We start from the raw sequence: 12,256 nt of genomic DNA, 5'->3' as shown, positions 1-12,256 counted from the left end.
CACCGAGATGAGATCTCTTACCCATCTACTGAGAATGTGGGCTCGGTACACCCTGACAACTGACTGAGATGAGACTGCCACTCCATCACATACAAGCACAGTCAAATTTAAACCAAGACCCAGTTACTTTAAATGCATTTCAGGGTTTTATTTCTTCCTTTAAAAAACCTTAGAGAGAAGCAAAAGTGGGAGCCAGTTCTTTTGCAACTTTGAAGGTAAATTAGAAATATTTCAAAGCTACCACCTGGTAGAAAACATGCCACGTACAAGGGTGCTTTCGTGTTTGCTTTTATTTATTTTTTAAAAGGAGTATTTATGTTTTGTTTTCAACCCTTTGTTCTCATCACGGACAACTTTGCTACACAGAAATCACGCACACAAAGTAATGAAACCCCAAAACACAAAATATAATTCCTCACAAAGTCCACACTTTATTTTTTAAAAAAGTGATTATTTTGGGTTCATAAAAGGGTTAAAACTTAATATATATAATATGTGCAACTGTAAACAGAAGTATGGGACAAGGCGTCAAATGCGATTATACAGGCAGAGAACTTTAAAAAAGTTTTAGCTTCAAGACCGGGTTATAGTTTATATAAAAATTAAAAACTGTATAGTCTTTCTTCATCAGCTAAAATCTACAGGATTATCTTAAACTCTTAACCGTCATCCAAAAAAATCTTGACAATCTATTATATTCAGTCACTTTATCATTTTTTTAAAATCTCTCTCAAGCTTTTAAACCTTTGTAGCAATTTTTAAAATTTATTTTTTTTTACATCTTTACAGCCTTCCAAATTAATGGAAATGACACACAAAACAAATCCGAAGAGACAAAAAAAAATGCATACTGGCTTTAACTCAAACCTTTATTTTCAAACAATGTCCAGTGGTTTTGTTACTGATAAAAACTCCCCCCCCTTCTCTACACAAATGCCATCTTATATACAATTTTAATTACTACTTTTAATATTTGAAATTTCCCTACCCCAGCCCCCCACTGTTTTAAACCGTCATAGCTTTGAACGGTTAGCAGAAGCAGCTTTTTCACTCAAGAACATGGTTCTCACCTTGCCAACAAGTTCAAAAAAAAGATATTCTTACACACAAACCCTGATTTTACGTGCCCCACCTTGCCCCCGCTATGAAAGTCTTATTGCCACGTTCTCTCTCTGCCTTGTCTGTTGGATCAGGCGAGAGAATATGAGATGTGGCCTCGGTTAATCACTCAATGCCACTCTTACAGGCATTTGGAGAGAGAGAGAGTGTGTTATAGTGTTTTTTGGGGGGTGTGGGAGAGGGGAAATGGTGCAATTGTGCGTTAAAAGGCCTCAACTGTACAAAGTTAAGTCGAGAGAGCCTTATCAGTAAAGACCCTGCAACTCTCACCCCCTCCCCACAATACCAACTTAGGTTCAAGGGTACAGCTATCTTGCAAAGTCATTTCAACAGCAGGGAGAACCTGTGTGTGGGTTTCTTTTCCCCCGGGTTGTGTGTGTGTGTGTGTGTGTGTGTGTCTCCCCTGTATAATGCCCACATTTTGCCTTCTATTAATACAGAATCTCCCTACGTTTTGGGGGGGGGGGAGGAGATGGCGCTAGGCAGATGGCTCTCAAGATACTGGTTATAAATTGATTTCTTTAAAAAGGAAAAGGAAAAATAGTCATCTATATACACACAGAGAAAGCATAAAAAAGGGGGTCTTTACATTTTCCCCTTCCCACCCTACGTTTTGTCCATAAACACGTTCTCCCCTCTAGTTCCTTCCTGCCCAGTGGAGGGGAAACGGGGTGGCCTGTGGAGACCCACCCGGCAGTCGAGGAAAACCCGGCAGCCAGAGCATTCTTCCCCATGCTAGTTCAAATATATACACAATATATATAAATAGATAAATAATCCCAAACTCTGCAATGTGCCAACATCTCTCTCTCTCACGCACACAAGCACACACACAAACATAAGAGAGTCTTCAGAGCAGCAAGTTGATCACGGGAAACAATTGGGAAATGGGGGTCTCTAGGGAAACGGGTTTGGCCAACTCTTCCCCCAACCCCAAATATCACAGCTGGGCCCCCTTAGCCATCGGCTCTCTCGTCAAGCACTCTTCCCCCCCCCCTTCCCTCATCGGCAAAATGGGTTGGGCTCTACGGGAGAGATGTGCTGAGATTGGCATCTGCCGGACCAGGAGATCTTGCGTTCTCCATCACGTTGGCACATTCAAAGCCTTGTGGGGTCCCCTGCCCCCTTCTTGGTTGTTGGGGCGGGAAAGCGGACAGCGCTCGGTTCATCAATTCAGTCCGGAAGGTTGTCAGGCGACTGGGTACTGTTTTTGGTTTGAGGGTTTTGTGGGGGGTTTTTGGTGGGGGGAAAAGAGGAACGACCCCAGATATAATAAAAAAGTTTCCCACCTCCTCCTGGAAACGCATTCCCATGTCTGCCAGGAGAGCTGTGGCTCTCCGTACTTAGGGAAGAGGGCTCAAAAAGCAGAAGGGTGGCACAGCGAGGGGCTCACATTAGAAAACAGAAAATAGCAAAGTCTAACACTTCAAATGAGGTAGGTTCAAGTGCGAATGCTCCTCGCGCAGGGAGGATGGGCAGGGTGGGGCAGAGGAAGGGCCTGTTTCCAGCTTCTGCAAGCCGACACCTGCTTTCCGCTGGGAAAAAAGTACTTTTTTCTCTCTCCAAAAAAAAGCACGTTATTTACACACACTTTCTCTCCCCCCCTTTTCAAATCTGACATCTAAATGTATACAAAATCCAGAGCTGGGGGCGGGGGGGGGGGCAGTGGGCTCTGGAAGGTGGATTGTCAAGCTAATGAGTCTCTTTGAAGCCTCTTGTTTACCTTGGTAGATTAGCAAGCAATAGATAGTAGACTTTTAAAAAAAGGAGAAATCTCTCTCGCACACAAAAATTCCTTAAAGAAACACACACACACACACAAGGGGGTGGGGAGAGGGAATTACAAATTCTTCCCCGGGGGGTCCAATTGCCATGCTGCAGCCCTGCTTCCCCCAGCTCTGCTAGAAAGAATGCCCCAGTCTCCTCCCAGTATAGTATTTCTGAAGCCCGTTATTTACAGGTGCGCGGGGGCGGAAGGGCGCTCCCCATTTCGGCCTCGAAAGAATTTATTTTTATTTTTAAAAAAAGGAAAAGAAAAACTAAAAGAAAACCCTGAGTTGCCAGTTTGTCAGTTCCCCGCCCCAAATGGGGCTGCTTAGTGGCTGCTCCTTTCTGCTGGGGAGAAGCAGGTCGCCTTGTCTGGAAGAGGAGGCCGCCGAGCCTGGCAGCCGAAAGCAGCCAGCTTGATGATAATACCATAGCCAAGACTGGCAAGCAGTGGCAGATATGCTGACGACACCCCTCTCTTGCCTTGGGCCCCAGCTGCCCCACCAGCATGTTGGTGGCTTCCAAACATGCCTCGTTTTGCCCCCCCCCCCGGGTGATTTCCCTGCGCCGCAGGAGGGTTGGAAGAGCGGGTACAGCAGCAGCACCTCCTCTCTGTGCAGAGCCTCTTGTGCCGAGCAGTTGGGGTCTCCCCCTTTGCTTTGTCCGAAGAGCCTCCTTGGGGTTTAGTTCATCCATTTCCTGCAGTTCCAGGCTCCACAATGGCACGGGATTTTGTGCTGATCGTCTTCAAAATCAAACTGGTAGTCGTAGGTCAGCTGAGGGAGAGGAGGACATTGGAAGAGAACCGAGGATTAATCCTTGAGGCATCTTTAACGTAAAATATGTCACCGCGCTGCGGGTAAAACCTCAGCGCCTAGGACTTGCCGATCGCATGGTCGGCGGTTCGAATCCCCGCGGCGGGGTGCGCTCCCGTCGTTCGGTCCCAGCGCCTGCCAACCTAGCAGTTCAAAAGCACCCCCGGGTGCAAGTAGATAAATAGGGACCGCTTACCAGCGGGAAGATAAACGGCGTTGCGTGTGCTGCGCTGGCTCGCCAGATGCAGCTTGTCACGCTGGCCACGTGACCCAGAAGTGTCTGCGGACAGCGCTGGCTCCCGGCCTCTAGAGTGAGATGAGCGCACAACCCCAGAGTCTGTCAAGACTGGCCCGTACGGGCAGGGGTACCTTTACCCTTACCTTTACCTTATGTCACCGCCATCCATTTGGTTCATTCCCGCGATGGCCACGTTGGTTGCAACAAGTGACTAGAGTTGAACAAAATCTCTACACTGTTTTATCTTCTCATCAAGATGGCAGCAATAATGGGAGGAAGTGGAGTTTGGACTCTCCTTCCTTTTCATATGACTTCTATGCCTATGTTAAGGTGGAACTTATTACTATTATTTTTAAAATTTATTTTCCGCCCTTCATCCCAGGGAATAAAATACAAGATAAAAAATAAATAAACCAAAACAAGAAGTGACTAATTAAACCAAAACAATACCCCCCTCCCGATACATTTAAAAGGCTGTAGGATATTGATCAGCCCAAGTTCTAGTTTGTTTTTGCCTGGCGCCTAAAAATATATAATGAAGGCACCAGGCAAACCTCCCTGGGGAGAGCATTCCACAAACGGGAAGCCACCACAGGAAAGGCCCTTTCTCGTGTTGCCACTCTCCGGACCTCGTGGAGGTGGCAATGAAGGGCCTCAGATGATGAACAGAGAGTCTGGGATGGTTTATATGGAAAGAGGCGGTCCTTGAGGTATTGTGGTCCTTTATAGGTCAAAATCAGCACTTTGAAGTGGGTCCTGAAGCTAATTGGCAGCCAGTGTAATCAGTCCAGGATCAGTGCGATATGCTCAAACCGTCTCGTCCCAGTGAGCAATGTGGCCGCTGATTTTTGCACTGGCTGAAGCTTCCAGTCTTCAGAGGCAGCCCTACGTGTAACTTAGGAAGCTGGGCTGGTGTATCTGTCCAGTATGATACTATTAAGACAGGCCGTGGCACTCCAGCAAATTGTCTTTCCATCACCTGGTGATGCTTTTATAACTGGAGACGCCACGGGTTGAACCTTCTCTATGCAAAGCATGGGGCCTATCACTGAACATTTCCAGCCACGAGCACTAGGATATCTCCGCATCCCTTCACCCATCCAGAAAAGTTGGGGAGATGTACTCTTCCACACAAAAAGCACCGTGTGAACGAGGTATGCAATTCTCATCTTACAGATACGGCACCAACACGAAGATCTGCCGGTATCCAGAGTTGAATAGAGGCTTGAATTCATAGTCTAACACACTATTCACCGGACTACACTAATTTCTCAGGCCTGTGCATGCTCGCTAGCCTACACAGCAGCAGGGTTTGGCCTTTTGTAGCTCACGATGCACACACTTGTCGAAGACAGTGAACCAGAGTCAGTCCGATGCTGGCACAGATTAGAAAACGCAAGGATGTGTCTACACAATATGTTTCTGTGGTGAGACCCACGGACTACTCTCTTAGCTTGTGAGCTAAGTGTCCCACGACCACCATGGCAGGGAGATGTAACAGCTACATAAAGGTAAAGGGACCCCTGACCATTAGGTCCAGTCATGGCTGACTCTGGGGTTGTGGTGCTCATCTCGCTTTATTGGCTGAGGGAGCCGGCGTACAGCTTCCGGGTCATGTGGCCAGCATGACTAAGCCGCTTCTGGCGAACCAGAGCAGCGCACGGAAACGCCGTTTACCTTCCCGACGGAGCGGTACCTATTTTTCTACTTGCACTTTGACGTGCTTTCGAACTGCTAGGTTGGCAGGAGCAGGGACCGAGCGATGGGAGCTCACCCCGTTGCGGGGATTCGAACCGCCGACCTTCTGATCGGCAAGTCCTAGGCTCTGTGGTTTAACCCACAGCGCCACCTGCGTCAGGCATGTAAAACGTAAAAGGAAGGCCATGCAGCACACACAGGCATTGAAGGAGAGGCCATCCAAACTGCTTGCCGGTTCTTGCCCCCTCTTTTCAAGCTTAAGTAAGGTGTGCTGGTGTGCAAGGGCAATGTTTTCTATGCATTAACCCAGAAGGAGTTTAGGCAAGTTTCCCAGGTCTCCAAGGCTTGGTCTGAGGGCGCATGGTGACATTAAGCAGTTTTGGGTCACTGCTTGGCTGGGAGATCCCTGGGCACGCCACGGCAAGTCCCATGATGGAAGCATCTAATAGTGAATGGACTCGAGGAACGCTCCAAGGACTAAAGCATGGGCGCAGCTTTGGGTTTCCCCCACAGGTATTTTCTTCGCCTACACTGGGCCTTGCTCCCCCGCCACCCCTTCCCCCAACCCACCACAATTCAATTCTCACCTCCTCTCCCTTAGGTATCCGGCGACTCGAGATGATTATGATCTTGTCCTCCTTGTCAAAAGTCACCACCTCAGCCACACAGTTGGGTGCGCAGGAGTGATTGATGTACCTGAGGGGGGGCAGCAGAAGAGGGGAAGATAGGCATCATGCGCCTGGACCCTTAACCCCACAGCACCACAGGCTTAGGCCCTTTAGGAACCCAACTTCTCATCTGGAATTTGGGGGAGCTGAGCCGGCCAGGACGACGACAGCACAATTCTATTCTTGATCTTCGAGAGAACTAAGTATTCATTAGGTGAAAGGAGGGCTGGGATGCTGTAGCCCTGGAGGAAAAATACCCCACAGCAGAGGTTCTCAACCTTTTTGAGTCCATGGCTCCCTTGATCAACTACATTCTTTCTGCAGCACCCCTGTGGGGCCCAGAAGCCCAGTTGTGTTAAGCCCTGCTGGCAGAACTGGCAGCCTCTTAACCCTTTTTCAAACACCCTCCCTTGTGGAGTGTTCCCTCAGCCTCCTCTCCTAGGGATTCCTCTGGTCAGCAGCTGCCGCCGCCACTCCTAGTCTCTGAGCTGCTTCCTCGCCCCCCGTCCCAAAGAGAGGTGCCTCCTTACACTGCCCCACAAGCCAAGTTACAGGGAACCAGGCAGAGGGCCTTCTCGGTAATGGCACCCACCCTGCGGAACGCCCTCCCATCAGATGTCAAAGAGAAAAATAACTACCAAACTTTTAGAAGACATCTGAAGGCAGCCCTGTTTAAAGATTAAGGGACCCCTGACTGTTAGGTCCAGTCATGGCTGACTCTGGGGTTGCGGCACTCATCTCGCTTTATTGGTCGAGGGAGCCGGCGTACAGCTTCCAGGTCATGTGGCCAGCATGACAAAGCAGATTCTGGCGAACCAGAGCAGCGCACGGAAATGCCGTTTACCTTCCCGCTGGAGCGGTACCTATTTATCTACTTGCACTTTGACATGCTTTTGAACTGCTAGGTTGGCAGGAGCAGGGACCGAGCAACGGGAGCTCACCCCGTCGCAGGGATTCGAACCGCCGACCTTCTGATTGACAAGCCCTAGGCTCCGTGGTTTAACCCACAGCGCCACCCGCGTCCCTAGCCCTGTTTAGGGAAGCTTTTAATGTTTAATAGGTTATTGTATTTTAGTGTTTTGTTGGAAGCCTCCCAGAGTGGCTGGGGAAACCCAGCCAGATGGGCGGGGTATAAATAATTAATAATAATTAATAATAATAATAATAATAATAATAATAATAATAATAATAATAATAATAATAATTAATAATAATGGCTAGTTACTTGTCTGCCCATTCTCAACAGCAAGGGCTGGTGGACTGGCTGGCTGGGCTCCTATGCCTGCTTGATTGATTGCTTGCTTACTCTCTGAGGCTGCCTCAGTTCCTGGCAACCAGCACCCCCTGGCCAGCCCCAGAGGCACCATTCGCTTACGGAGCTTGTAGCCAGGGCTGCTGCAACAAACACCCATACAAGCCTTTGGGAGGCAGAGATGCAAGAGGGCATCAGAGGAGGGGGAGAAGGAAAGAGGGACAGAGGCCAGTGTTGCCAGCAGCACCCCTGACCATCATTCAAGGCTCCTCTCCTATACTGTGGCGGTTTGCATCCCCTCTTAGCCTGCCTGCTGCCTCCCATGTTCCCTAGCCAAGTTCCACAATTTTTCAGCTTTGGGCAAGACACTCTTCTTTCCTTCAAACTAGCTTATCGATCATCAGGTCCTAACAGATTGAGAACTCAATGATAACAAGTTGCTGGTGTGCTGCTTCTTTGAGATCTGCTGAGGGCATAGTGTTCTGCTCAGCCCTGAGGGACTAAAGGATGCTATGGAGAAGGAAGTTGGCCCCAGAGACCTCCCCAGGACGGCAGAAAACTGTCCCACCAGCAGCGGAGTTGGGAAAGAGGCGTTTTGGAAGCTGCAGTTCTCCAGGATCATAAACCCCTTCCGTTTTCCTGAAATGCCCCTCAAATTGTGCCTGGAGCTATCCCACAGATTCATAGAATTGTAGAGGGGACCACAAGGGTCATCTAGTCCAACCCCCTGTATTGCAGGAATCCTTTTGCCACAACCCTGAGGTTAAGAGTCTCAAGCTTTTATCGACTGAGCTGCCCCACTCAAGAGTGCCTGGAGCTATTTCAGTGGAACTAGTGTAGTAAATCCTGTGCCACTGAAGTCCATGGGAAAGGGTGGGAGGGGGAAAAGAAAGGCTAAAAGAAGCTACAATAGAGCTGTCCTTCTGCCTTTCCCCCAGCCAGTAGAGTACAGTGGTGCCTCGCAAGACGAAATTAATTCGTTCCGCGAGTTTTTTCGTCTTGCGATTTTTTCGTCTTGCGAAGCACGGTTTCGGAAAAGTTTTGGAAAAGCTTCAAAAATCACCAAAGTCTTTAAAAACCTCAAAAAAAGGCTACCACACCGCGTGCTATGAGTTGCTCCTCGAAGTCAAGTCGCAACTGTATTAACGGTTTTAAGAAAAAGGAAACAAACTTGCAAGACGTTTCCGTCTTGCAAAGCAAGCCCATAGGGGAAATCGTCTTGCGAAGCAACTCAAAAAACCCAAAACCCTTTCGTCTTGCGAGGCATTCGTCTTGCGAGGTACCACTGTATTGGAATACTTTGCCCACCCTTCCCTTTGAAATGATCTTGTTTTAAACAAAATCCAATTGATGACTGCAACTATTTGGCCCCTCTAAATGTTGCTGAACCACAGCTGCCAGCACCCTCTATTGGATGAAGTCGATGGGAATTGGAGGGCCCAGGTTTCCCATCTGGGAAAAAGCCTCTGTTTAGTTGCCAATGAGTGTATTTTGCTTCAACAGCTAATAACTATGTGTGTTTATTCAGAAAACGCTATTGCAGTACGACTTAAATCACTGCCAATGAAAAATCAACCCACCCTGAACATCGAAGTCTGTGATGGGCTAACAAGAGCTTTGGCTTTGGATGCAATGAACTGCCATGGTATAGCTTCACTCACCTGGCAGGGCCACCTGTCAGTGTGGCATCAATGACATGCTCATTGTTGATACGGAACATGTAGATCCCTCGGTTCTGGACAACAGGGGAAAAGGAGAGAGAGAGATTGATTACATTGTGTGTTCAGAAACCAGTGCTTCATGCCTTTGCTCTCAGCTGGGTACAAGCTAATGGTTTTAGCTTGTTTTAGCTTGCTGGGTACAAGCTAATGGTTTATTTTAGCTTGCTGTTGTGCTCTGTATTTCAGCATGTCAAGCGTGTATGTGTGTGTCACATGCTAGGCCATGTACATTTCAGAGTTGCACCGAAGAGACAAATTTGCCACGTGTTGTTTCACCTCTAGCTGTCGCACTGTGATGTGGAAATCTTAAAAAACAAACAAAACAAAAACCAATGCAAGAAGAGGCTAAATCAGCAACTTCTCTGTCTTGTGCACCTTCAGAATGACCCTGTAAGGTAAGCTGAGACTAGGGATGCTTGAGAAATTTGATAACTGCGAATTCCAGATACGAACTGGCCCTATCTGCACCTCCAAGGCTAAGGTGAAGAAGGTCTGAACTTCAGTTAGCCACTGGTATTCAAAGTTCCTCAGCATCACTGTTGTCTCAAAGAATGTATTAGAATACATACTTCGGGAGAAAATAAGTTAAGAAATAAGAAACTTAAAGAATAATTTTGTCCTCATTTTTCAAAGATTTTTTTTTAAAAAGCCAATGAACGTGGAAAGGGGACAGAAGTAAAACTGGTGAGTAAAACACATGCAAAAGCAATGAAGATCTGAAATAAGACTGAGCTGTTTATAGTCGCTACCTTCCTCCATTGAACAAATGGAGAAACAATTCGAGAAGAGAACCACCACGGAAGATCTCTCAGATCTCAGTCAAGTATTCGCTGGTAGGTAAAAGGTAAAGGACCCCTGGACGATTAAGTCCAGTCAAAGGCGACTATGGGGTTGCGGTGCTCATCTTGCTTTCAGGCCAAGGGAAATGGCGTCTGTCCACAGACAGCTTTCTGGGTCATGTGGCCAGCAACTGGCTCAACAGGACACTGTGACGGAAGCCAGAGCTCACAGAAACGCTGTTTACCTTCCTGCCACAGTGGTACCTATTTATCTACTTGCACTGGTGTACTTTCAAACTGCTAGGTTGGCAGGAGGGGGGACAAAGCAATGGGAGCTCACTCCATCGCGGGGATTCAAGCCACCAACCTTCCAATCAGCAAGCCCAAGAGGCTCAGTGGTTTTGACCACAGCGCCACCCATGGCTGCTATTCCCTGGATACACACAATCCACCCACATAAAGCCCTTCCCTGGATGACGAGGCGACACTCTGGGATCATTTCCAACTCTATACAGTAGTACCTCGGGTTAAGAACTTAATTTGGTCCATTCTTAACCTGAAACTGTTCTTAACCTGAGGTACCACTTTAGCTAATGGGGCCTCCCGCTGCCGCCGCGTGATTTCTGTTCTCATCCTGAGGTAAAGTTCTTAACCCGAGGTACTATTTCTGGGTTAGCAGAGTCTGTAACCTGAAATATCTGTAACCTGAAGCGTCTGTAACCCGAGGTACCACTGTACAGGTCTATGATTCCCAATTCCTTGCTACTGTCAAGGAGCACAGCTCTGGAACAAACCAGAAGGGCATCTAAGCCTCAGTCCCTCTTCCAGTCCCAAGAAGAAGAAGAAGAAGAAGAAGAAGAAGAGGAGGAGGAGGAGGAGGAGTTTGGATTTGATATCCCGCTTTATCACTACCCGAAGGAGTCTCAAAGCGGCTAACATTCTCCTTTCCCTTCCTCCCCCACAACAAACACTCTGTGAGGTGAGTGAGGCTGAGAGACTTCAAAGAAGTGTGACTAGCCCAAGGTCACCCAGCAGCTGCATGTGGAGGAGCGGAGACGTGAACCCGGTTCACCAGATTACGAGTCCACCGCTCTTAACCACTATACCACACTGGCAAGAACCCCAAACACTGGCTAGAGGTCGGGACGTTTCCACCCGCATCTCTCTCCACCCAAGGCCTCGCTTCTTCTCCCACCTGCTCCTCGTAGATCTTCTCTCTCCGGTTGGCCACCTCGTTGCGGATGATGGTGCCAATGTACTCAATGACCATCGTGTGCTTCTCTATATCCTTTGCAGCGTAGAGGCCGAGCCCTTGGATGCGGGAGCGGGCCAGGTAGACGTTGTTCTTCCATTCCGTCTTGAGGCGGCGGTACTGGGAGGACTTGGAGTGCACAAACTGCTTGCTGTACGGTGTGTTGGTTTCGCCCGTGAATGTGCTCTGGTAGGCCTTGGACATGCTGGTGCTGTTCAGAGTGTGGGGCCTTCAAAAGGCATGGGGCAGGGAAGGAGAAAAGAGGTCAACGTCAAACCCACTGCAAAGGAAGCAAGCAGTTGTCCAAAGTCTCAAATCCGAGGCCTTTCACATTACCCCATCCGTTTTTAACTGGATGTCAGGAATCCTTTGCTGTCGCTCGAGGCTCAGGTGGCCTCAGTGGCCCGGAGTGCTTTCCAGCAGCTTCGGCTGGCGGCCCAGCTACGCCCCTATCTGGACAGGGATACCCTAACTACTGTTGTCTATGCTCTGGTAACCTCAAGTTTAGATTATTGCACTGCGTTATACGTAGGGCGGTCTCGGAAGACAGTTTGGAAACTTCAGCTGGTGCAGAATTCACCAGAGCAAGACGGCTTGAGCATATTGCACCGATCTTGGTCTGACTGCACTGGCTACCAGTGAGTTTCTGGGCCCAATTCAAAGTGCTGCTTTTGACCTATAAAGTCTTAAATGGCTCAGGACCGCAATACCTCAAAGTCTGCCTCTTTCCATATGAACCTACGCCGACCATGAGATCATCTTCTGAGGCCCTTCTGTGTGTGCCTCCTCCTTTAGAGGTCCAGAGAGCGGCAACACAAGGACGGGCCTTCTCTGCAGTGCCCCCCCCCCCCCGTGGAATGCTCTCCTCAGGAAAGTTCGCCTGGTGCCTGCATTATACACCTTTAGGTGCCAGGCGAAAACATTCCTTTTTAACCAGGTTGATCCGA

The 12,256-nt window shown here is 48.5% G+C and overlaps 1 protein-coding gene across 13 annotated transcripts in view; it reads right to left on the bottom strand.

The window, feature by feature from the left end:
- Positions 1 to 408: 408 nt before the first annotated feature.
- The window catches only part of KMT2D (lysine methyltransferase 2D), a 111,751-nt gene continuing 99,903 nt past the window's right edge, over positions 409 to 12,256 (bottom strand). For all 13 annotated transcript variants that reach the window (XM_077923992.1, XM_077923997.1, XM_077923991.1 and 10 more), the window contains 4 exons: positions 11,253 to 11,538; positions 9,219 to 9,292; positions 6,225 to 6,333; positions 409 to 3,662 (listed from right to left, as the gene is read on the bottom strand). In XM_077923992.1, the coding sequence (XP_077780118.1) occupies positions 3,570 to 3,662; positions 6,225 to 6,333; positions 9,219 to 9,292; positions 11,253 to 11,538 (562 nt within the window). In that variant the 3' untranslated portion in view covers positions 409 to 3,569. The remainder of the gene's footprint in view (positions 3,663 to 6,224; positions 6,334 to 9,218; positions 9,293 to 11,252; positions 11,539 to 12,256) is intronic.

This window comes from Podarcis muralis, chromosome 2 (genome assembly GCF_964188315.1).
Source record: "Podarcis muralis chromosome 2, rPodMur119.hap1.1, whole genome shotgun sequence".
Lineage (NCBI taxonomy): Eukaryota > Metazoa > Chordata > Lepidosauria > Squamata > Lacertidae > Podarcis > Podarcis muralis.
This window is presented reverse-complemented; position numbering and strand designations above follow the sequence as displayed.